Genomic DNA, 27,524 nt, shown 5'->3' with positions numbered 1-27,524 from the left:
ATTGTAAATATAAAAAAAAAAGTTTCTAAAAAGAAAAGATATCGGAGAGAATGTCATCAGCCGAATGATCCAGGATGGGGAGGGTGGGGGTGAAGTGAGATACTTTAGGGACGCGAAATTGAAAAGTGAATTGGATGAGAAGGAGAAGGGACGCCGAAAATGAGAGTATATTACAAATAAATCAATTTCTTATTAAGTGAAAGCAAAGCAGCATGTGGTAATGTAGAGCGTGGCATGCAGACAATTACGCCAAAAAGCCGCTTTTCTTACATCCTCGGCCTCCCCTAGCACAAGGTCATAAAACACGTCCCCGATCTAACATTGTTATCCCAAATCCTGCATAAGTCAGTGTGATCGAGGCGCTGATGACGGAAAGCAGATTTTATACTTTAATGAAAATAGATCTCCCACTGCTACAATTCTGACTCAACCGTTCACGTAATGATAAACCAATAGAGCTTCTAATATAGCCCGAAACGCGTTAGGGGTACAATGAACGCTTATTTATTCTGATATTAACCCGTGTAGTAGAGCCGGAAAGGGCTCAGTTTATAACTCTAGCTGGTCTACCTACAGTCCCATGGAAAAACTGGCAATCCGGCTAACTCAGTTCTGCTACATCTGACAACCATCAGCTCTGATAAATTGGTTTTGGATCGCTTAGGATTATTTTCTGTCCATTCTCAAGTGCAGATTTCCTATTTAAACTCCTAAACTGATAGATAATACGCTTGGTAATGTATTCGTCACGCATTTCTATGTCAAATGGCATTATGGACATCCAAGAAATGTCAAATGACTAACACAGCTCTGCTACATCAGAAATGGGCTTGGGTATGGGTATGCGCGATATACAAATGGTGACACAACTTGTGCTAAATGACAAATTCTCCTCCGCTTCCTGCATAGCAGAACTGAATTTGTCATTGTACAAGTTTTGCCAAGACCAACGCAGCTCAGTAACGTCCACCAAACTCAGCTCTGCTATACCAACATTGTTCTTTTAGCATTCATATTTTGTGTGCAAGGTGTATGTTCCTTTTCTGATGTAGTGGAGGTATTTTCATATCTACCTAAAACTTAAGAATTCATTCAAAAAACTAAAGTTGTGCTAAATGACAAATTCTCCTCCGCTTCCAGCATAGCAGAACTGAATTCGTCATTGTACAAGTTTTGCCAAGACCAACGCAGCTCAGTAACGTCCACCAAACTCAGCTCTGCTATACCAACATTGATCTTTTAGCATTCATATTTTGCGTGCAAGGTGTATGTTCCTTTTCTGATGTAGTGGAGGCATTTTCATATCTACCTAAAACTTAAGAATTCATTCAAAAAACTAAAGTTGTGCTAAATGACAAATTCTCCTCCGCTTCCAGCATAGCAGAACTGAATTCGTCATTGTACAAGTTTTGCCAAGACCAACGCAGCTCAGTAACGTCCACCAAACTCAGCTCTGCTATACCAACATTGATCTTTTAGCATTCATATTTTGCGTGCAAGGTGTATGTTCCTTTTCTGATGTAGTGGAGGCATTTTCATATCTACCTAAAACTTAAGAATTCATTCAAAAAACTAAAGTTGCGCTAAATGACAAACTGAACTCTGTGGCAAACAAAGCAGTGCTGTATTTGTCATTTAGCATCCTGCATTTGCGCGATTCCTCCCCGTAGCGCTCTATAGATACGCAAACATAATATCGAGTGACAATATGCAACTTATGGACTTGGCATCTGTTTACTGTTCTGTAGTTTGTTTACCTGCAGTCCTATGTAAATCAATATATAATGCCAAGATACTGATGTACGGTGTACAACATCTTTTGACTTAATCTTGGTTTGGCGCTGTACATTATCTCTGTAGGGCATGTCATACCATGGAGAGCGCGCTATGCCAATAACACATGCGCTGTACATTATCGCCATAACACGTTGGCACCTACTATATCGCCATATGCACGAAATAGGCAGCTCTGCTGCATCTGACGACCTTATATCCCAATGTATTATTGTGCAAGCTGCGCGCCATCAGATACATTGCTTTATCGGCCGCGCCATAGGGTGCCATATCGACACATGGTGTTGGTTGAGAGCTATTGCTCGTGACGCCACCCGAAACATGCATGCTTGGCTCAGTTGAGCGTGCATGATTGTTTTAACAGGTATAAGGGAATAAGCCCATGCCAGACCAGATCTGGAGGTAGTTTATCCACTATTGGCGGATCTGCAAAGTTGTGGGTTTGGCAGAGTTTTATTCCTTGTGTATGGCCAGGAAGGGGGAGAGCAAAATGCCCTTCAGAACTGAGAACAGCATACCATGGGATATGGGTTCAACCCAAGTGGGGTCAACATCTGCACGGAACGCCAAGAAGGGAGCCAGGAGGTGAATTTCAGATGGCAGATATCTCCTAGCTCCAACAAGTTCATAGAGAGACAATATGGAGATAAGAAGTGGCCAGATTCAAACGGCAATACTCATCCATTGGGAAAATATAGGGTTGGGGATGTTGGAGTTTAGAAGAGTTCTGACCCCAAGCGGAGACTTGAGGATTGTTAGGGGCCCAATTAACTGGAAGTTTTTAACTTTGAAATGTTCGGAATACTTGATGGCTAGCGCTGAGTTACGTGTGTGCATTTCTATTAGGCATCGATAAGGCGATGGTGGCAGCAGTATGGATCCACTAGTCAGAACTACCTTACATGTGGCAACTATAGGTCCGATATAGGAAACTTGCCCTAAGGGAAACCCAACCAAGGGGAAACTTCTAAGTTTCACTCATTCCTAGTAATGGAGGTCACAACGTTAAATATCCACCATGGAGCTACAGAAAGATTTCCAAGTAAGAAGACATTTCTGCAAAAGTCGCAAGGTCACGTGAGGAAATAACAGAAGCTCCGCTGTAGCCCGTAGGCCTGCTCACAAGGGTCCGATGTGCCGTGTGAACCGCTTCTTTTAAGACAAAAAATAACGTTTAAAAATGACTTCTGACGCACCGCAACTGTTGTGTACGATGTGTATGTGTCCTCGATTTACACTTGCGTCTCTTTGTCACCCAGTTTGCAGCTATGAATTTGTCTGCGCCCCAATGTTCTCATCAGCACAACAAAGAGATGGGATTGACGTCAGATAAAAGTAGGTGTCACCGTTTCAAAAGGTTACACTCCTTATAAAAAGGCGCTTATGTGGGATAGAAGGGAAGATAGAGGGACTGTAATATAGATATAACACCTTATTATAATAGTCACAATCTGATCCTTTACTTCCTCTGATTTCTATAGTCAACTATATTTTTAACCACATTTTATTACTTACATTTACAAAAACTTCTACTTTTTTTACTCTTTCTACAGTACGTACTGGTTTCTATGATACTAAGTAACTGTAGATAGATATATATACGGTAAATGGCTGGAGAGACAGAGAAAGATAGATAGATAGATAGATGATAGACAGACAGACAGACAGATAGAGAGATAGATGATAGATGTCTTGTATAACAAATTGTTGGGCTGCAACTGAAGGGCGTGTACTGACTGCTACATTGGATTGGTGCTGCTTTTTCTTTTTTATAGACAGATTAGATAGATATTATATAGGAGAAAGAAAGGTTCTCACTCTAAACAAGGATTTTTTTTTTCACTTTGATTGCTTTGCTGCCTCCATTCTTTTGAAGTAGATAGATAAATACTTTAGATAGATAATACATAGATGATAGATAGATAGATAGATAGATAGATAGATAGATAGATAGATAGATAGATGAGAGATGATAGATATATAGATAGATGATAAATCTATAAGATAGATAGATAGAAAGATAGATGGAGAGATAGATAGATAGATGGAGAGATAGATAGATAGATGGAGAGATAGATAGATAGATGGAGAGATAGATAGATAGAGAGATGGATAGATAGATAGATATATATATAGATAGAGAGATAGATAGATAGATAGATAGATAGATGTCTCTGTCCTTTTCTGCAAAGTTGCTTATTCTTAATATCTGGTGACCAGTTACACATCGGAGAGTCGCCTTTTCACTTGTCGCACTGATTAATTATTATCTATCTTTTTTTTCCCAATCTTATTAATAAATCTTACCACTTGACAAGACTATTCGCCATTCAGGATTCAGGGAAAGCTGTGTGACTCCTATTACTATGGCTATAATGGCTGTCATCCAGCTTTCCCAGTAGCTGATACACTTGACATGACATATGACTGAAGAGGACGTCTCAAGGACTGGAGATTTAGAGCAGTGGATCACAGGGAAGCTTCAGAGACATCAATGATATTTCCTTTCCATCCACGATGCTCCTTACCATGCACCGTCCGCCGCTCTATACCCTCATTAGACCATTATTTGTATACATACATTAAACCTCTTCGCTCTCAATGCCCAGCGCAGCCTCACAATTGACAACACCAAACATCCATTTAATTACAAAACCGCTTAATGAGTTGCAGTCATTTCAAAAAGTGCTGGAGCGCAACACTTTCCCCAAGTCGCTGGAGACGGGCTCATATATTAGGACCCTTTTTACAAGCCGAACATTTCAAACATTTACTTTATGGAAAGCATTCATTACCAATAAAGCAGAATTCATGTGTATGTGAAGAAGACTGTAGCAACGTCTGGAAGGTTACAGCCAGTGAAGGGTTACTGCTGCAGCCGAATATAATGCACCTCTTTCCCGATGCGTCACCTCAATGCCAGACTAGCAGCCTAAAGCTGTAAAACGTTGTTATTACCAGGTCCTTCAAACTTTTAATTTCTTATTTTGGCTGCTATGCACCATGCACCATCCCTGCTGACACTGCAATACCACTAACAATATAGAGAGCTGTGACCACCATGCTTTACTAAAGCAGGATATCAAATCCAGATTCAACCTTCATAAAGTCAGGTGTCCCAATTCTCCTTTCCTTCCGAGGCATTGTAATACAGCCCCATAGGTGCTGAAGCGAGACTAAACAGTTGTAGGCACCACCACATCACCAAGGCCTTGACAATCTCGGCTCAGCGTGTCATTGGTAACACCTAGAAGTCAAAATCTGCATTTTTCATATCAAGGTTTCCAGGTACTTACAGAAAAAAAAATCCTATCCTTCACTAACATTATCCATTATACTAAAGGGTTAATGGGTCAGAAATAATCCATGCGATATGTGCGTGTGATATCATGGCAAGAATTAAATTTACAAACAATATACAAAAGCCGGAGGGAAAGACAGGAAAAAAAAAAATACAAAAATCATAAACATAAACAAAATAAAATGCAACATTTGTATCAATGTTGCTGTCCACGAAAATATTTTGGGATTACACCAAGACATGATCTATAAAAAAAAAAACAAAAAAAAAAAAACAGAATAAAGATATCTGGAGGTACTAAAAAAAAAAAAATTCCAAAAAAGAAAAAAAAAAACATCAAGCGCCTTTGGAAGTTTTAATAGACATGACAAGTCAGGAGGGTAATTAACTGCAATGAATTTACCTGTAATTAGCTGAATCCCTGTACTGTTCTCTGTAGCAATGCCAGCGCTGGCAATTATGGCACTATTAAATATTAAATGTGTTCACAGGAGGGGGGTCTGGAGATGACAAATCTCCCCTACAAAACAGTCTCAAGCTCAGGTCTAAACTGCATTAACCCTGCGCTGGAGTCTAGACACCCACAGAGGCTCACACTTACTTACCCATACTGATACCAAGCAGAAAATTAGCTTGCATTGGTCAGGAGAAGATGTAGGGAGTTCTGGCTACCCGGTAATAACAGGTTCAGCCTCATGTGTATCACACCATAGTACATTGTGACTAGTTCCATACAGTATATCTGTGCTCGCTCATGCATGCCAATAGCAAATCACACAGTAATTAGCATTTCATCTGTGCATCACTTCATCCATCACTCAAGCCATCAAATGCAGTAACTCATTGCAGTCTTGGCATTGATAAGCACCAGGGTTGCTACACTGGGAACCTATGACAATCCCACCTCCCCCTTCCTAAATTCTATAGGACCATAGGGCAGCCTATTGGACCTGGATCTTCTTTCATCCTGGCAAACTAGTGTTACTATGCTAAATAGAAGCCAAGATCATTACTAGAAATGTCGCAAACCCAGATCGTTGCTAGAATTGTTGCAAACCAAGACCGTTGCAAAATCATTGCTAGAATTGTTGCAAGCATACATTAACCCCTTCACTTCCATGGTTGACCTAAACCTGCACCCCACCCCCTCCTTTTTTTTTTAGATGGTTGGATGTCTGTACTTACTGATGTGAAGACCTGTGCCTGCAGCATCCTCCTCTACAGCTGGATTGGCAAGAAGAGTTCCCAAGTTTCCTCTGTGCATTGGCCACCTTACACCTCTCTCTTGTGCTTTACACAACTCAAGGAAGAGCAGCAGCCAAGCAGCTTATGTAAAGTCTTGTATAACCCATCTGACCAATCAGGGAGGCCATATTCTAATGAGAGGAAATGGGCGACCAATGAGAAGGCAAGGAAGGAGTGACCCATCCCTGTGTGCTGTGATTTACAACTGGAAATTGCAGTGGATTCTCAGGCAGCAGCAGATCAATGAAAAGCAAAAAAAATAAATAAATAAATATTGGAGCCTTATATTCCTTAAAATCTTTTATTGCACATCCAGCAGGGATTGTCATAACCTTCAAGGGGGGCTCAGGCGACCTCTTCTTGGAAGGATGCAGCAGGGAAGGAGCCTGCACTTTTATTGGGTGGGATTGGAGCTTTGGGGAGACATTAGGTAGGAGGGATAGAGAGCAAAAGAAAAAAAGAAGAGGATTTTATGAATGTTTTCTCATCATTGGGATGCAGTCATGTGTGACTCCCTCCTTGCTGTTTTGTAGGGAGATCAGATCAGCAGCTTGCAGGTTGGAAAGTGCAGCTCCTTCGCTCCAAGAAGGATTTTGCTTTTTTTTTTTTGTCCCCTTAGTCCTGCATTGCATGTTTGCTTTTTGTTTTTTTACACCTCCTGACATGTGAAGGTCCAAATCTTCATTCACTGGATATATCTCTCCACCCTAAAATGACCAAATCATCTCCATGCTAACAATACATGCAGGACGTTAACCCTTACTTGCCTGTTAGGTCTTAATAATGGTGTGCTATCTACTACCTGTCCACAGTTTTCTGACTTTGAGGCTATGTGCACACGTTTCGAATTGCCGCTGAAATTTCAGCGGCAATTCCTCAACTCCCTGACTCGGGAAATACGTGAGAAATCCGTATGCGTAATTCCCGCAAAAAACTAGCGTTTTGCGAGCGTAATTAGCTTGCAGAATGCTATTGTTTTCCCAGCTATCTGTAGCATCGCTTGGAGAACTGATTGACAGGTTGGTCACACTCGTCAAACATAGTGTTTGACGAGTGTGACCAACTTTTTACTATTGAGGCTGCCTATGCGGCATCAGTAGTAAAAGATATGATGTAAAAGATAATAAAAAATCGTGATATTCTCACCTTCCGGGATCCCCTGCAGCATTCCAGATCCTCGTGATGCTCCTGGCGAGTCCCGTTCTCAGCGATGCCTTGCGACAATGACCCCGTAGCATCACGTGAGACCGCTACGTCATCACAGGTCATTGTCGCAAGGCATCACTGGGAACGGGACTCGCCGGGAGCATCACGAGGATCTGGAATGCTGCAGGGGATCCCGGAAGGTGAGAATATCACGATTTTTTATTTTAGTTATTTTCTTTTTACAGGGATATGGTACCCAGAGCCTGGAGGACAGTCTCCTCTCCTCCGGACCGTGGGTACCATCCGCACATTTTCCACTTACTTTGCGCATGCTGGGCACAGCCACATGTGGAAAGTAAGCGGAACAATGCATTCCTATGTGTGCGGAATTCACGCGATTCCGCAAAAAGAATGAGCCTGCTGCGTATTTTTCCACCATGCGATTTTACCACGCAAAAATAAGCAGCATTAGCACAGCATGTGCGGAATGCCATTGAATTCAATGGGTTGCTTATTTTATGCGTTTTTGCGGCTAAAAAATGCGGCAAAAACGCATTAAATCTGCGGGAATTCCGCATGTGTGCACATAGCCCGAATCTGTAGTTTTACAGCAGCTTGAGTGCCAACGTTTGCTGTTCCCTAGAAAATGTTTCCAATTGTCAAAGTACCTATCCTCATGATCCCTACTTTATCTCCCATAGGTGTGATTCATATTATATAAGTATTTAGATTTATGATTTTTATAGAATATTTTTAAAGCTATGATAATATTCTGTTTTTTTAAGACCTCCATGATGCACTATACCTCATACCATACAGAAAAGTACAGCATCTTGCAGGGGGATATCCAGGGGAGGGACAACCAGACAAGACAATTGCCAGAAGTCCCAAAGGTGCAACCTGCAAGACTATACACAGCTATTTATTTATTATGTGTTATTTATATAGCGCCATCCTAGTCCACAGCACTTTACAGACAATGTCATCACTGTCCCCATCGGGGCTCACAATATAAATTCCCTACCAGTAGGGCTATGGAGGGTAGGAGCAAATCGGAGTACACAGCTGCAGGTTTGGTAGACCAGCCAGTCTGAACTAGACAGTACAATAATAATGCCAGCCCTGACTTACTGTCACGGTCACGTATGTCTGGACGCAGCGAGTACCGCAAGGTGAACCCATATGACACGTGACCCTGGATACACCGCCTCCAGTTGGGCGAATTTAAATAATAGGACGTGCAGCTGGATACACCGCCTCCAACTGGCGAATTTAGGTATTGCACGTTATACATACAGTAGTCTGGAAACCCCGCCTCCAGTAAGGCGAATTTAAATAATAAAGGGGAAACCTGGGTAACATTAACAATGGTGGGCCCTGCAATAGGGAATAGGGAAGTGGAGACCTCCTGAATTCCCCTGAGCCAGTGTCCCTGCACTCCTAACGTTCCCTATGCCAGGTGCGCACCGGGCGACGCACAGGAACCTAAAAACCCTAGCTCGCCCTAAACCTAAACCCTCACTAGGGAATTGGTAGGTGCGGAAACTAATCCCACCACTGCACTAAACACACATGAGGGAAAATGACAATACAGGGGAAACACCACTTAGCTTTGCTCTGTTGTGTACGCTCCTAGCAACAGAGCCCACCACCTGCGTGCATCTTCTTCTCCACCCGGATCCATCACCATAGTGCAGCCTTGGAGCAGAGTCCACAACCAATTGCAGCTGTCTAGTTACAGAGTCCCAAAGATGAGTTCAGCTCCTGCCCAAATAGTCAAGCATGCTTGAGTCCAGCTCTCAGCAACCAAGTCCCGCATGCTGAGTGCAACTTTCTCCATAGTCGTCACTCCACCAAGCCATGCAAGCACTTCCTGCCGACACCATAAACTGTGACTCCACCACGCCATGCCAGCCCTTCTTGCAGACCACCTAGCTGCCTCTCGTCCCCTCTGGCTGGGCTGCGCAGGACTCATGTTCAGCTCCTTCATCACTCAGGCCTGCTTCCCAAATGACGAACACAATATCACCAACAGTCATCAAATACACCTGGCTCTCTTTTATAGAGCCTCAAACCTGATTTATAATTACGCCCACTAAACCAAAGAAACTAAAGTGCACTACCACTCACCACCATCGTGGCAACTTAGAATGAACAACACCACATGTAATAGTTCTAATGGACACCGGGGGGCAATCACATCACTTTGGCACCTATCCAAAGGGAAAAAAGTTCACTTATCCATTTAATCTGTCAGATCCACGCTGGATCATGACACTTACTGCATTTTTCAAGGGTTGGAGGGTATAAGAACCTCTGGTGACATAATAGCCACATGATCCAAGGTCCTTAACCCTGGGGTGATCTGGAGGAACAGAAGAGAAGGAGACAGACTGGTGAGTTCTCTATATTTTCATAGTGTACGGTATATAGTTTAGACGATATGTACAGGGTGGGTCATTTATATGGATACACCTAAATAAAATTGGAATGGTTGGTGATATCAGCTTCCTGTTTGTGGCACATTAGTATATGGGAGGGGGGAACTTCAAGATGGGTGGTGACCATGGCGGCCATTTTGAAGTTGACCATTTTGGATCCAACTTTATTTTTTCCAATGGGAAGAGGGTCATGCGACACATCAAACTTATTGAGAATTTCACAACAAAAACAATGCTGTGCTTGTTTTTAACGTAACTTTATTCTTTCATGAGTTATTTACAAGTTTATGACCACTTATAAAATGTGTTCAATGTGCTGCCCACTGTGTTGGATTGTCAATGCAACCCTCTTCTCCCACTCTTGGCACACTGATAGCAACACCGCAGAAGACATGCTAGGACAGGCTTCTAGTATCCGTTGTTTCAGATGCTGCACATCTCGTACGTCACAGCATAGACAATTACCTTCAGATGACCCCAAAGATAAAAGTCTAAGGGGGTCAAATTGGGAGACCTTGGTGGCCATTCAACAGTTTCCAGGAAACTTTCATGTAGGAATGCTAGGACCTGACACCCATAATTGATGGTATGGTGTGGTATATGGGGTACAAAGATAGTGGGTCCATTCTTCATCAATGGAAACTTCAATGCCACTGGATATCTGAAATTGCTCCATGCTGATGTGTTTCCCTCTTTATGCACTGAAGATGGCACGTTCCCTGAGTTTTTCCAGCAAGATGGTGCACCACCACATTATGGGTGTCAGGTCCGAGCATTGCTACAAGGAATCTGACCCCCTTAGACTAGCATTTCTTCTGCGGTGTTGCTATCAGTGTGTCAAGAGTGGGAGAAGAGGCAGTGCTGGGTATTGATGCGAGAGACTCACGCGAGTGTAACCTTGGCCTACAGGCTCATACTCACTTGCGAGAGACTCGCACGATTGCATGAAAACCCGGCACTGCCGCTGGCACTGGGACCGGAGTGTGCGGCTGCATAGAAATACATGCAGCCGCAAGCTCCAGGCCCAGTGCCGGCGGCAGTGGCAGGTTTTCATGCAAGAGACTCGCACGAGAATCATGCGAATCTCTCGCAAGTGAGTATGAGCCCTAATAGTGAAACTGCCTGTATTGCCCATAGCAACCAATCACAGCACAGCTTTTATTTTTCAAGAGCTGTTTCTGAAATGAAAGCTGAGCTCTGATTGGTTGCTATGGGCTACCAAGACAGTTTTTCATAAAATGAGGCCTAATATGTCTATACAGTGTTATAGATATGGAAGTTCTCCAAATGTATACCCTCGAAGGACGGCTCAAACGTGATGTGAACGCAGCCTTATCTGTCTTGGGTACAGATGTCTGCAACCAAGAGTAATGTGGGAAGACTTTTTTAATTAAATCTAGACAAAGTACCGTCACTGTGACTGAGCGCCTATTAATGTCTCGAAGACTATGTGATGTATGACAATTTCTGCTGAAAATTGAAATAAAATATATAAACTTTTTTACTTTTTTTATTTTTTTTTACACCGAATGGCATTTTCTGTTTCTTTTAATTGTGTAGATAGAGAACACATATGGAGAATATTCAGCGAGAGCTCAATGGCAGTCTGTTTTTTATTTCCCAGCTGAATAAAGACAGAATGATGAATTTATAGGTTTGTGCCAGTTTTTTTTTATTTTTAATGATTCATTACCCCTGGACTTAAATGAAAGAGAAAAAAAATGACTGATCCTATAAAAAAAAATGGATCCGTGATCCTGCAGCAAAACTAATGCTGATAGATCCTGTGAAAAAAAAAAAAGTTGCTTATGTCGTTGTGAACTTATTTCTTGTCTCAAAAATAGGCTGCAAAAGAAAACAAACCCCGTTCATGTATCAGACACTTTCCTAGTGAGGACGGTGATTAAAGGGGTTGTCCAGCACTCTTATATTGATGGCCTATCCTCAAGGGTTCTGACACCCGGCCGGCGCCCCTCCGCTGAGTTGTCAGCAGGTCCGGTGGTGATCGGAAGTACACCAGCTCCGTACACCATGCAGGGGAGGTTGTAGTTACTGTTGCTCATCTCCTATTGAAGTGAATGTGACCTGCGCTGTAATATCTGAAAATTATGGAGTTGTGTGCAAAGTGTATGGAGCTGTGCCGTTCTGACTCCGTACTCTTTGTACTCTTCCGGACGCCACGTGGTCTGCCAAAAGTTAATTGGTAGGGTTGTCGAGTATTGGACCATCTTATAGCGATGACCTATTCTAAGAATATTAAAGTCCTGGACAAGTCCTTTATGAAGCAAGGTGATTAAGAAAAAAATTGAGTGATGGCTCCTGGCTATCTTTGCATGGGTCAGGCCCTTTTCACGTGTCTGTGAAACAAGGACCATGCCTGAATCAGAAGAGATCACTCAACAACTTTGTCCCCCAATGTCTTCCAACCTAAGATAACTGCGCCATATACGCCTTTGAGACATTTAGCTCTTATTAAGACCCCCATGGTCGGCCAGGTCTTGCTCTTCGAGCACAGTCCATGTTTCACATGTTGGACAGTCCTACTAATTAGTGATGGGTGAGCGTGCTCGGCACTGTTCGATACTCAGTCGAGCATTGAGAGGGAGAGAGTTTTTCCGTCCTCTGGAAAAATGCTTGAGTTTGCCATTAACTTCCTTTATGCTCGCTACTCAAGTCGCGCATGTCCGAGCATTCGACATGCTGGATTCAAGTGCCGAACAGTCGAGCATTTCATTGCTCGATCAACACTACTACTAATCTAATGACTAATAGTCAAGGTAGGATGTTAGGTTTATATTCAACCTTCATTTATAAAGTAGTGAATTTCATCCATACTCTCTTTCAACAGATAGAAGCATTTGTACACTACAGTGCCTTGGGAAAGTATTCGGCCCCCAGGAACTTTTCAACCTTTTCCCACATATCATGCTTCAAACATAAAGATACCAAATGTAAATTTTTGGTGAAGAATCAACAACAAGTGGGACACAATTGTGAAGTTGAATGAAATGTATTGGTTATATGAAATTTTTGTGAAAAGTCAAAAACTGAAAAGTGGGGCGTGCAATATTATTCGGCCCCTTTAACTTAATACTTTGTTGCGCCACCTTTTGCTGCGATTACAGTTGCAAGTCGCTTGGGGTATGTCTCTGTCAGTTTTGTACATCGAGAGACTGAAATTCTTGCCCATTCTTCCTTGGCAAACAGCTTGAGCTCAGTGAGGTTTGATGGAGATCGTTTGTGAACAGCAGTTTTCAGTTCTTTCCACAGATTCTCGATTGGATTCAGGTCTGGACTTTGACTTGGCCATTCTAACACCTGGATACGTTTATTTGTGAGCCATTCCATTGTAGATTTTGCTTTATGTTTGGGATCATTGTCTTGTTGGAAGATAAATCTCCGTCCCAGTCTCAGGTCTTTTGTAGACTCTAACAGGTTTTCATCAAGAATGGTCCTGTAATTGGCTCCATCCATCTTCCCATCAATTTTAACCATCTTCCCTGTCCCTGCTGAAGAAAAGCAGCCCCAAACCATGATGCTGTCACCACCATATTTGACAGTGGGGATGTTGTGTTCAGGGTGATGAGCTGTGTTGCCTTTACGCCAAACATATCATTTGGCATTGTTGCCAAAAAGTTCAATTTTGGTTTCATCTGACCAGAGCACCTTTTTCCACATGTTTGGTGTGTCTCCCAGGTGGCTTGTTGCAAACTTTAAACAGCACTTTTTATGGATATCTTTGAGAAATGGCTTTCTTCTTGCCACTCTTCCATAAAGGCCAGATTTGTGCAGTGTACGACTGATTGTTGTCCTATGGACAGACTGTCCCACCTCAGCTGTAGATCTCTGCAGTTCATCCAGAGTGATCATAGGCCTCTTGGCTGCATCTCTGATCAGTCTTCTCCTTGTTTGAGATGAAAGTTTAGAGGGACGGCCGGGTCTCGCAGTGGTATGATACTCCTTCCATTTCAATATGATCGCTTGCACAGTGCTCCTTGGGATGTTTAAAGTTTTGGAAATCATTTTGTATCCAAATCCGACTTTAAACTTCTCCACAAAAGTATCACGGACCTGCCTGTTGTATTCCTTGGTCTTCAAGATGCTCTCTGTGCATCAAACAGAACCCTGAGACTATCACAGAGCAGGTTCATTTATACAGAGACTTGATTACACACAGGTGGATTATATTTATCATCATTAGGCATTTAGGACAACATTGGAGCATTCAGAGATCCACAATGAAGTTCTGGAGTGAGTTTGCTGCGCTGAAAGTAAAGGGGTCGAATAATATTGCACGCCCCACTTTTCAGTTTTTGACTTTCCACAAAAATTTAAAATAACCAATAAATTTCGTTCAGCTTCACAATTGTGTCCCACTTGTTGTTGATTCTTCACCAAAAATTTACATTTGGTATCTTTATGTTTGAAGAATGATATATGGGAAAAGGTTGAAAAGGTCCAGGGGGCCGAATACTTTCGCAAGGCACTGTACATACAATGTGTTTGTAGTCTGGAGACACACAGGTCTGCATAGGAGCTGTATACACAAAATGGTATGAGATTTCCAGTTAAAACTATATAAATAAATAGCTTTTTTTTACATTATATGCAGCAGAGCAATAAAGAAATTGAGTGCAAACATGAAGATACCAGTCTGAGTTGAGCAATATCAAGACAAGAATGTTTACATTCAATAGCAGCAAGCAGTAATTGTAAAATTCTAAAGGCGTATCTCACAAAATTAGAAAATCATCATTTATTTCAGTTTTTCAATACAAAAAGTGAAGCTCATATATTATATGGAGCCATTACAGAGTGATCTATTTCACGTGTTTATTTCTGTTAATGTTGATGATTATGGCTTACAGCCAATGAAAACCCAGAAGTCATTATCTCAGTAAATTAGAATGTCATGATCCAGTTTAAATGGATAAGTGAACTTTTTTTCCTTTCGCTAAGTGCCAAAGTGATGTGATTGCCCCCGGTGGCCATTAGAATTATTACACGTGGTGTCATTCATTCTAAGCTGCCCCGGTGGTGGTGAGTGGTAGTGCACTTTAGTTTCTTTGGTTTAGTGCACGTAATTATAAATCAGGTGTGAGGCTCTTTACAAGAGTTCAGGTGGGTTTGATGATTGTTGGTGATATTGTGTTCGTCATTTGGGAAGCAAGCCTGGGTGAGGAAGGAGCTGAACATGAGTCCTGCGCAGCCCAGCCAGAGGGGACGAGTGGCAGCTAGGTGGTCTGCAAGAAGGGCTGGCATGGCGTGGTGGAGTCACAGTTCATGGTGTCGGCAGGAAGTGCTTGCATGGCTTGGTGGAGTGACGACTATGGAGAGAGTTGCACTCAGCATGCGGGACTTGGTTGCTGAGAGCTGGACTCAAGCATGCTTGACTTTTTGGGCAGGAGCTGAACTCATCTTTGGGACTCTGTTACTCGACTTCTGCAATTGGTGGTGGACTCTGCTCCAAGGCTGCACTATGGTGAAGGATCCAGTTATGGTGATGGATCCGGGTGGAGGAGAAGATGCACGCAGGTGGTGGGCTCTGTATTGTCATCTTTCCTTGTGTGTGTTTAGTGCAGTGGTGGGATTAGTTTCCGCACCGACCAATTCCCTAGTGAGGGTTTAGGTCAGGGCAAGCTAGGGTTAAAAGGTATCCTATGTGTCGCCCGGTGCGGAACCGGCATAGGGAACGTTAGGAATGCAGGGACTCTGGCTCAGGGGAGTACAGGAGGTCTCCACATCCCTATTCCCTATCGCAGGGCCCACCATTGTTAATGTTACCCAGGTTCCCCTTTATTATTTAAATTCGCCCTACTGGAGGCGGTGTATCCAGGGTCACGCGTGTCATGGGTTCGTGACCGTGACATTGAATACTTTATAACACCAGCATGAAAAATTATTTTCAAATCTGAAATGTTGGCCTACTGAAATGTACAGCTCTAGGTAAAATTAAGAGATCACCACATCAAAACCCTGTCATGGGCAGCCCATTCTCCAGACCTGAACCCCATTGAAAACCTCTGGAATGTAATCAAGAGGATGATGGATAGTCACAAGCCATCAAGCAAAGAAGAACTGCTTACATTTTTGCACCAGAAGCAGTGTAAAAGACTGGTGGCAAGCATGAAAGCTGTTATTAAATATCGTGGTTATTCCACAAAATATTGATTTCTGAACTCTTCCTGAGTTAAATCATTAGTATTGTTATTTCTAAATGACTATGAACTTGTTTTTTTGCATTATTTGAGGTCTGAAAGCACTGTTTTTTTTACCATTTTTCTTTGTCAGAAAAAAAAATACAAAATTTATTGCTTGGAAATTTGGAGACTAAAAGAACAATTTACATTTTACTCAAAAATATACCTATAAAGAGAAAAATCAGACAAACTGAACATTTGAAAGTATCCTCTAAATTTTTTACAGAGCTGTATGTTCAGTAAATGCACTCAATACTTGGTTGGGGCTCCTTTTTGCATCAATTACTGCATCTGCGGGTGCTGTGGGTGGCATGGAGGCGATCAGCCTATGGCGCTGCTGAGGGGTTATGGAAGCCCAGGTTGCTTTGATAGCAGCCTTCAGCTCGTCTGCATTGTTGGGTCTGGTGTCTCTCATCTCCCTCTTGACAATACCCCATAGAGAAGGGTTAAGGTCAGGCGAGTTTGCTGCCAATCAAGCAGGTGATACTGTTGTGTGTAAACCAGGTATTGGCACTTTTGGAAGTGAGAACAGGTGCCAAGTCCTGCTGGAGAATGGAATTTTCATCTCCAAAAAGCTTGTCGGTAGAGGGAACCATGAAGTGCTCTAAAATTTCCTGTTAGACGGCTGCGCAGACTTTGGTCTTGATAAAACACAGTGGACCTACACCAGCAGATGACATGGCTCCCGAAACCATCACTGATTGCTCTAGCAGTGCGGAAAACGCTCTTATTAGCCTCTTCCCTTCCTTATTAATGTATGAGGGTCTTGTATGTTGTAATCCTTTCTAAATACATAAGTAATGTAAATATGCTTTTTTTGCCCTGCAATCATTGTGAAGAGCAGCCATCCTCCACATTATGGTGTCTTCAATGGCAAATCTAGGTTGTCCTGCACCTGGGGCAAGAATAAAGTTTTGCACCCCTTCCTATACACACTTAAGTGATTTGAGTAGTTATCATATAACCGCTCATATGTGATTTGCACATTTATATACCGGCTACTTGCTATACTATACTCAATGTTCAATGGAAAAAGAAAACCCTGCTTGATTTAGAGGAGCAAGAAGAGAAGCTAGTTAGCACATGAGCATGAGTATGATGTATTGACCTTTGGAACTGGCAAGCAGAGCAGGATCTTGACTGTGAGTATATTACATGCTGTTAGAATTTGGCATGATATATTGCTGAATTTTATAATTAAAGCTCCTAAAAATACAATGTATAATCAATACAGGAATACAACACCAGAACCACTATCAGCACATGAATATAGCTCCAGAACCAACAGCTGTACAGGAATACATCACCAGAGTCACCATCTTTACATGCATACAGCACCAAAAGCACCATCAGTACAGAAATACAGCACCAAGCTTAGTACAGTGATCAATTGCACTGTCATGTCAACCTAATATACAATTGTATTGCATGAGCCTACAAATCCCTGTATGTCCTTGACAATGGTAATGAGATACTGGGAGTTGTTATTAACAGCCGTCATCGAACTGTGGAACCTACAGTAATCACAGTACTCATGAGACAAACTTAGTATCACAAATATACATCTAGGTACTTTAGAAGTGACATTGTCTCTGGAGTCATTCATTTTATTTCCTTCTCTAATTTATCCAGATGCCATCATAACTTGTCACATCCACATCTCATCTCTGCAGACGTCTATCTTCTTTTGTCTTCTTTAGCACATACCGATGCAGTGCCCTTAAACATAATAGTGTGATTACAATGCTTCTGAATAAAAATATCTGCTCAATGTTGTGTCCCTGAATAAATGATTGTTTCTCATTGTGCTTCATTTACAAACAATAACCCCACACTGTCCCTTGTATGGTACATGACCTCCACACTGTCTTCTCCTTTCTATACTAGGCCCACTGGCGTAACTACTGGGTAGCAGCCGAAGCGGTTGCTTTGGGGCCCGGCCCATATAGGGGCCCGGGGCCCCGGCTCCGATTGGCGCTGGCTACCCGGTAGTGCAATTTAATTAAGTACATTACTGCGGCGCTCCGGCGGGTGCTGTGGGTGGCCAACGCTGTCTTGGGGGCCCGATGCGTGTAGTGTAGGGGATCCGGGGCCCCGGCGGAAAAAAATGTACACTATGATTTTGCAGCCTACGCTGCATTTCTGTGCCTGCTGTGTGGAGCGAAGCACATATTGGGCCCGCCTCCCTGCCTGCAGCCAGTCACAGAGTGTATTGCTTCAGACTAGTTCAGTCCCGCCCCTTCCCTGAGCCCTCGCTGTCTATTAGCTCTCTGCAGAGCTGCCTGCCGCATGGACCTCTGGGAATGTCTTGAAGGGGGTGTGTCTTTGAGGGGGTGTGTCTTTGAGGGGGCCCCGTTTAAAAGTTTGCTATGGGGCCCAATCAGTTCTAGTTATGCCCCTGACTAGGCCCCTTCTTCACACTGCCCCCTAACACTGTGTTGCTCCTATACTGCCCAGTCTCTATACTTTGCCCCTTCCTAAGTCACCCCACTGTTCCCTCATACTTCCCCATCACACTTTTTTCCCCTCTATACTGTCCCTCCACACTTCTCCTGCCCATACTGTCCCTTCACACATTCACCAACCATACTGTCCCCTTACACATTTCTCCCTCATACTGCCCCTCACACTTTCCCCCATACTGGTCCTTCACCTTCCCCACATACTTTCACACTTTCCATCTATTCTGTCCCCTCACTTTCCCCAATAATGTCTCTGCACACTCCTCCCCATACTTTCCCCTCCCACTTCTCTTTATATTGTCCCCTCACTAGTTACCCCTTTTCATCAATAACACACCTGTTTCTTCAGGTCCATTGGATTACTTACTAACTCACCACTGTCCACTGCCTCTGCGGCATAGGAGTGACGTCAGCAACGTGATCTACTGACCTCAGAGCGTCATTTGTACTCACGCCTCAAAGACACAAGTACAATTGAATGTAGAGAGTTGTTGCTTAACATGTTCTATGAGTCAGCGACCAGTTTGAGAATGGAGAATCCTAATCCCAGGGGGGTGTGCAGCAAAATGGCATCACCTGGGAGTCACTTTATGCCACCTGTTTCAGATGCCCGACTGCCCCATCCTGCTGGCTGCGCCTTGCGTAAATACCTCACTTGCCCCCCGAGATACACTCCTTGGTCTCCAGTACATGTAGCATTGTGCATTGCATCAGATCAGTGTCACATTTTTGCCCCTTGTGCAGCCATAATGTTGCTGAACCCTTAGCTCTCCTATGCAATGTATGCTTCCTCCACTCCGGCTGCTCCTCTGATGTGGCAGTCACTGTGTCTATCGCCCTTGCAAAAACAACTGTTCCCAGTGAGGTGCTTTAATATTCCAGAATAACACCATGTGCATTAGAATAAACTCGGCCAAACATATGGAAATAATGTCAGTATTTTTGTAAGACTTCTTATTCCAGGCACCTGTAACTTGAGAAAATCTTTAACCCTTTAGAACTCTATTGAAATTAATAACACACAGTTACTGCTAGACTGACTCTAAGGATCTAACCGTCACCTCTACAGATTGTAATCATTGCGTTGTAATCTTTGTGGTATACCATGCTGCTATATCAATAGGATATGCCATCATTTACAGGGAACATATCATATAGAAAATACAATAACTGTTATTTTTGTAATATTTTGGCATTTTTTTTACTATTACAATTTCTATTGGGGCTGTCTTAGACTCATGTCTTGTTCTTAATAGACAACCTTTCAGGAGTCTCATTATCATCACAGGGAGGATTACAATGGCAGGTAACCCCTCTATACATAGCTAGCTACACAGAATCCACCATTCACTCTAGGTGGTCACAGCTCACCTCTTCCTCCTCCCTCCTTAACGACATCATCTGATGCTTTAGCACAAAAGATAGGGTCTGAGTCAGTCTATTGTTGCTAATGCACATGTAGATTTCCTGAAAAATAAACACAGAAAGTCCAAGTCTAGAATATCCCCAGTGACCAGTGTGAACACTGCAAGATTTCTAAGATTTTTAAGACAGATCGTCATATGAAAAATAATTTAAAAAAAGTTTTAAAAAATGTATCTAACATAATATAACTGATTTTAATGGTAGATCAATTTCTCATCACACATTCCCTTTAATGATTGGTGGCAGCAGAGCATCTGGGACCCCACTGATCCTTCTGAGAGTAAAAGGGGATGCAGTGCTGGTGTTTGCTGCATCCCCTCCCTGCACATCGGGGCTCCCACCACCTGTGCGCGGGGACTTATTACTTAATAGACCCCAGCTCACTCCTACCTACCACACAGTCAGAAATCTACAAGCCATTAACCCTCAGACACTTTCAGACTCCCTACACTTATCACTGTCCCCAATCTCCTCCTTTTCCTGTCCTAATCTGGCTGTTCATCACCACAATGACACTCTTAGAAGCACCCTTGACCAAGTAGCTCCCCTCACCCTCAGAACCTCCAAGTACAGAGTAAAACAACCCTGGCTCACATCGCAAACTCAACTTCTCCAGCGATGCTCTAGGAGATTTCATCCACCTCAAATTTATGTTAAGAACCTATAATGCCGCCCTTCACCTCGCCAAACAGACCTACTTCACCACCCTGTTCTCCTCACTAGCCAACAACCCCAAGACACTTTTTGACACATTTCACTCCCTTCTCAGGCCAAAAGCACAAGCCCCTATCACAGACATTTGTGCTGATGATCTGGCCTCCCACTTTACAGAAAAAATAGATAATATCCATCAGGAAATCTGCTCCCAACCACCAAGTCCTGTGATTCCCATCCCTTCCTGCATCTCCTCTGGCTCACTTTCCACATTTGATCCTATCACAGAAGAAGAAGTCTCCAGACTCCTCTCTTCTTCTTGTCTGACTACATGCACTACCGACCCCATTCCCTCACATCTCCTCCAGTCTCTCTCTCCAGTCGAGAGAGAAACCCGCTCTCGACCCATCCTGCACAAACAACTACAGACAAGTCTCCAATCTCCCCTTCATCTCTAAACTTTTGGAGCACCTAGTTTACTCCCGCCTTACCCGTTACCTCTCCACTCACTCAATTCTAGACCCTTCACAGTCCGGCTTCCGCCCCCTACATTCGACTGAAACTGCACTCATCAAAGTGACCAATGACCTTCTGACAGCAAAACATAATGATGACCACTCTCTGCTCATTCTTCTTGACCTATCTGCAGCTTTCGATACTGTTTACCACCATCTCCTACTCTCTAGGCTCCAGTCACTAGGCATTAAGGACACTGCTCTCTCCTGGTTCTCTTCCTATCTCTCTGACCGCTCCTTCAGTGTTTTATTCTCTGGCTCCACTTCATCTCCTCTTCCTCTTGCTGTCGGGGTACCTCAGGGCTCAGTCCTTGGCCCCCTTCTCTTCTCTCTCTACACAGCCCCAATTGGACAGACCATCAGCAGATTTGGCTTTCAGTACCATCTTTATGCTGATGACACACAACTATATACGTCTTCCCCCGACCTTACCCCTCTGTACTACAGAATGCCAGTGACTATCTGTCCGCAGTCTCCAATATCATGTCCACTCTCTATCTGAAACTCAACCTCTCCAAAACTGAACTTCTTCTGCTCCCGCCGTCTACTAACCTCCCTAAATATGACATTTCCCTCTCCGTGGGTGGTACCACAACAACACCCCGGCAGCAGACGCGCTGTCCGGGTGTTATGTTTGACACCAATCTCTCAATCTCTCCTTCACATCCCATATATAATCTCTTGCCCGCTCTTGCCGCTTACACCTAAAGAACATCTCTAGAATCTGCCCTTTTCTCACCATGGAAAAAACAAAAACCCTCACTGTAGCACTGATCCACTCCCGCCTGGATTACTGCAATGCTCTATTAATTGGCCTCCCCGTCACTCAACTATCCCCTCTCCAGTCCATACTTAATGCAGCAGCCAGGGTCGTCCATCTGGCTAATCGGTACACAGACACGTCTGCTCTTTGCCAGTCCTTACATTGGCTGCCCATTCATTATAGGATCCAATTCAAAGTACTTGTTCTCACCCACAAAGCTCTCCACGGTGCGGCACCCCCCTACAGCTCCTCCCTCATTTCTGTCTATCGGCCTAGCCGATCGCTGCGCTCTGCAAACGACTTTCGACTAACCTCTGCACTAATTCGTACCTCCCACTCCCGACTCCAAGACTTCTCCTGTGCTGCTCCTATCCTCTGGAATGCTCTACCCCAAGAAATTAGGACTAACCACAATTTGCATAGTTTTAGGCGCTCCCTCAAAACACATTTGTTCAGAGCGGCTTATCACGTTCACTAATCAAAGTCATTCTATGTGTAAGTGTGCGTGCGTAGCCCATTCACTATCTCCATCCATCCTTCACTCCCTCAAGATGGCTGGACCTTCATTGCAAATACATCATTGTAAATACACACCTGTACTTTGTATCTCCCTCACCTCATTGTATTGTTAATGTTGTTACTTATGACTTGTGCTTTGAAACTGTTAAACTGTAAAGCGCTGCGGAATATGTTGGCGCTATATAAATAAAGATTATTATTATTAATAGGGGCTGCCCTGCTGTTTCCTGCACAGCCGCATGGCTGAGACCACTGCTCTGCAGGAAAAGACAAGCACTGCTTTGCTTTCATTCTCAGGATTGCTGCATCAATCATAAAGTGAGAGCATGTCCTAGCAAAATATTATCACTGTATAAGAAGGACAGCGCCCTTTAACCCTAAATTGCAACCTTCTAAGCCAAGTTTAAGGGTTTTTCTACCCGAAACGCATAAGCATTATTATTTTTTTTACTATGTGCACATTCTGCCAATTTTTTTTTATCCTATATGATTGAAAGCTAAGTTTTAACTACTCTCCTTTGGTGCTGGAGAACATCCCCTTTTGGACCATTGAGCACTTCAAATCTCCCACTACTGGCTCAAGACAATCGGAAATGTATTTGCAGTCTCTATGGGAGGGATTTTTTTTTTAGATACTTTCACAAGTTATCTCGCAGAAAGGTATACATTTGGTTATAGGGATGGTTACCTTCAGCCCCATCCCAATCAGGAATGCCCTAGTTCACCTATAAATGCCCCAACCTATTCAGAATCACCCATTTTTGAACGGTGGTACATACTGTACATCATACCCCTTTTTGACACCAGAACAGCTCCAAATCTGTCGATACTCAGTCTCAAAAATTTGGACAGCCCTTTCAAATTTGTGACAGTTTTCAGCTGTGTACCTGAAATTCATCAACTGGGGGATATTTGGCACCTGCGGATTGGCAGGTCAGTTTTAGGATTTAGTGGACATGGTAAATAAAAAAAAAAAAAAACATTTGTGGGATTGCATTTTTATTCCAATTTCACTGCTCTTGGAATTTTTTCCCACTTTCCAGTACACGATATGGTGAAACCAATGTTGTTGTTCAAAAGAACAATTCGTCCTGCATAAAACTGTCACGCCGTTCTGTCTGTATTTGGTTGGCGTGAAAATGCATGTCTTTGCTTTAACCCCTTACTCCTTTCCCCCTAATTGAGCTGGGATACTGCTGGCTGTTACCTGTATGGAGCCTGCTCAGTTCCCTGCTCTGCTGCGTAGCTGTGCATGTGTTGTTAGGTCTTTGCTCTGCAGCTTGACCATTTGCATGTGCGGTCCCTGGTCACCGCTGTGGAAGCTGTCCGTGGGTTGCGAGGTCATTTGCAGCTGGTGCATGACTTTCCACGTGTGTTTGGGCTTGCAGACGCTGCCAGGTGCTCTTAGCCTCAATTCCTGCACTGACTGTGATGCAATGGTTTCTGTGTGTGCTTAGGGCATGCGTGGCCACACCTCCCCTACTTTTATCAGGTTTAGTGTGTGTACTTGAAATGCTGTCCCCAGCCAATTGTTGAGGGGCAGCTCCTATATAAACTTCCCCTGCCCTGCTGGGTGGGGCCAGAGCTACTCTCAGAGTTCCTGAACCTTGCCATGTGTGTTTGGTGTCTGTGTCCCTGGACCTCTCCTGTCTATGTTTTGGAACCAAAGTCCCTACCTTGATTCCTGGTTTGTCCTGTTCCTGCACACTGCCCTGGAGATGGTATATCCAGGTCTGAATCCTTGATCCTGTACCTGTCCTGTACCTGACCCTGTCTGAACTGTATCTGCTGTTATATTCCTGGAATCCCTCTGTGTTTGGAGCCTCTCACCCAGTGACTGAGTCTTTTGTAACTGGTGATCCTGCTGAGCATCTACTACCCTGTGCTCTGACTACCATGTGGTGCTGGCTTCATGCAGGCCCAGCAATCCTGTGGTTCTAGCACCATCACGCTTGAGTTCCTTCCTAGATCCAGAGCCTGACGACCGCAGTCTGGAACCCGATGACCGCTGCCTGGAGCTTAATGACTGCATTGGCTCCTGTAGGTCGTGTCGGATGTCCGGAACCGAATGACTCCTGACTGATGTCCTGTGGGTGACCTTCATGTCCTGCTGATGCCCTGATGTCCAGCCTGTGTCCTGATGTCCTGATGTCCAACCTGTGTCCTGATGTCCTCATGTATCCTTATGTCCTGCCTGTGTCCTGATCTCCCGCCTATGTGTGCCTTGGTGATCCGTTGGTGCCTTGGGGTCCACTGGGTGGTACCTTACTGGGAGGTGTGGAGTCAGAAGCCTGGCATAACTCTGTTTCATCTATGTACTGTGTGACTTTACTTTAGTAAACTTTATGTTCTTTATACCTGAAGTTGTTCGGTGTTATCTAGTCCTATGTTTCTTCTTTGTCCACATGCTCAGCTGCCACAGAATCCCGGTCGCTGCCCTTCCCTAGTTTGAGTAGGCTCGGGTCCCCCTCTGTGGTATAAAGGTTCCATATTGCTTCTCTTGGGGATGCCCGTCCCTCGCCATCGGCGTGAAGGCGCCTGCAGGGTCAGCTGCGGCCGTGACAAAAGCAAGCCCTCACATGGCCGTATTGACAGAAAAATAAAGTTATGGCTCTGGGAAGAGGATATGCATTTTAAAAAAACTCCCTTCATCTTGATATAGTGCTGCGACATAATGATTTGTAGCATGCATTGTGTCCCTTTATTTTTCATGAGTAAGAGCGTCTTAGAAGTTGTATTGATACTGATGTCTTGGCAGAACCCCACTAGTGAGAAACCAATAAATAATTCCGTAACTAGATGTAAATTATGTTATGCTAACTGTACATCTCTATGATGTGCCATCTGGCATAAACCCAAGCTGGAAATATTTATGTAGACATTTTTGATCACTCCATAATCACATGTATTATATATATATATATATATATATATATATAACACTTATTATTAGCACATCATTTCTTAACATTTTCTTTCTACTGTTATATATTTATTACCAGGGTCGGACTGGGGTGCCAAGGGCCCACCAGGGGAATTGACGCTAGGGGCCCACCCTATGGCTACCATAAAAGGTTTCGTTACGTGTTCATTTTTTGGCCTCTCCCACTAAAACGTGTGCCTTTTAGCAAGCTGTAGTGTGCAAAAGAGAACACTCTCAGCCTCCTATATATCGTACAGACTGCACTCTCAGCCTCCTATAACAGATACTTTCTATGAGAGGCTGAGAGTGTGGTATGTACAGTATATAGGATGCAGATATTGCGGTATGTATGGCATACTGGCCTCCTATAAGACATACAGACTATCGGCCTACTATTAGGCCCCCTATAAGACATACAGACTGTTGGCCTCCTATTAGGACTCCTATAAGACATACATAGTGTCGGCCTCTTATTAGGCCTCCTATAAGACATACAGAGTGTCGGCCTCTTATTAGGCCCCCTATAAGACATACAGACTATCGGCCTACTATTAGGCCCCCTATAAGACATACAGACTGTTGGCCTCCTATTAGGCCTCCTATAAGACATACAGAGTGTCGGCCTCTTATTAGGCCTCCTATAAGACATACAGAGTGTCGGCCTCTTATTAGGCTCCCTATAAGACATACAGACTGTCGGCCTCTTATTAGGCTCCCTATAAGACATACAGACTGTCGGCCTCTTATTAGGCCCCCTATAAGACATACAGACTGTCGGCCTCTTATTAGGCCTCCTATAAGACATACAGACTGTCGGCCTCTTATTAGGCTCCCTATAAGACATACAGAGTGTCGGCCTCTTATTAGGCTCCCTATAAGACATACAGACTGTCGGCCTCTTATTAGGCCCCCTATAAGACATACAGAGTGTCGGCCTCTTATTAGGCTCCCTATAAGACATACAGACTGTCGGCCTCTTATTAGGCTCCCTATAAGACATACAGACTGTCGGCCTCTTATTAGGCTCCCTATAAGACATACAGACTGTTGGCCTCCTATTAGGCCTCCTATAAGACATACAGAGTGTCGGCCTCTTATTAGGCCCCCTATGAGACATGCAGACTGTTGGCCTCCTATTAGGCTCCCTATAAGACATACAGACTGTTGGCCTCCTATTAGGCCTCCTATAAGACATACAGAGTGTCGGCCTCTTATTAGGCCCCCTATAAGACATTAAAACAAGTCTCCAAATCATAATATACAATTAATTATAACTGGCATAAGTGCCACATTAGTAATGCAGAAAATGCATAGCAACAACGACTCAAGTAGATCATAAGAGACCGGAGAAAAATAGAGTCTAGGCTAGTTAGCAAACAATGAACAAATATTTTATTGATCATAAAAATGACACAAAAATGTCAATATATGCAGAAAAACATACTAATCACAGTATGTAAGTGAGCAGGCAATATGAAAAGGTAATACTTATATAGTTAGTAGTGACCTCAAAACCCTAGAGAGTGGCATGAGAATCCTGGAATCACGCTTAGTGCATATAGGGTAATATAAATATATATATATATATACTGCCACCAGTCACAGTGGTCTAAATGGACAGAAATGGTCCCAAATATAGCAAGCATAATACTTAAACCCAGATACCGGAGTTCCTCCAATTACAATCGATGTCATGGGAAAATAAATCCACCAGTACTACAATGATATGGAGGGGCCCCGGATACTGAGACATAAAAAGGGACTACAAATCCATCACTAGTAAGGAATATATGGGGCAGAACGGTGGGAGAAAATAACCCAATCAAATCACATTGCTAATGTATAGTTACCCGTCATGCTGCCAAGCGTGAAAGCAGGAGAATGAACCCCAACGCACGTTTCGATGTGTAGATCTTCCTCAGGGGGCGTGGCCTTAACATGCCTAGGTTCCCATTTAAATACCCCACTCGTTTATAAGATGGCCAATAAGAATGTAGTAGAGCGCATAAATATCAATGTGACCGCCCATAACAGTCGCACGTAGTCCCCAATCACATGTGTCAACCAATCAACAAAGAAAAGAGAAACGCCCCCACCAATAATGTACTGAAACGTCAATGCTGCCAGGCAGGAAGT

The 27,524-nt window shown here is 43.5% G+C and overlaps 1 protein-coding gene across 6 annotated transcripts in view; it reads right to left on the bottom strand.

Annotated features, from left to right (window-relative positions):
• CRTAC1 (cartilage acidic protein 1) overlaps positions 1 to 6,411 on the bottom strand; it is a 792,023-nt gene extending 785,612 nt beyond the window's left edge. For all 6 annotated transcript variants that reach the window (XM_073552828.1, XM_073552833.1, XM_073552829.1 and 3 more), the window contains exon 1: positions 6,281 to 6,411. In XM_073552828.1, coding sequence (XP_073408929.1) covers positions 6,281 to 6,307 — 27 coding nt within the window. In that variant the 5' untranslated portion in view covers positions 6,308 to 6,411. The remainder of the gene's footprint in view (positions 1 to 6,280) is intronic.
• Positions 6,412 to 27,524: the final 21,113 nt, after the last annotated feature.

The sequence above is a fragment of the Dendrobates tinctorius genome, unplaced genomic scaffold (genome assembly GCF_039654945.1).
Source record: "Dendrobates tinctorius isolate UK_male_01 unplaced genomic scaffold, ASM3965494v1 ptg000196l, whole genome shotgun sequence".
NCBI lineage: Eukaryota > Metazoa > Chordata > Amphibia > Anura > Dendrobatidae > Dendrobates > Dendrobates tinctorius.
The sequence above is the reverse complement of the archived record's forward strand: the minus strand, read 5'-3'. Positions and strand labels throughout refer to the sequence as shown.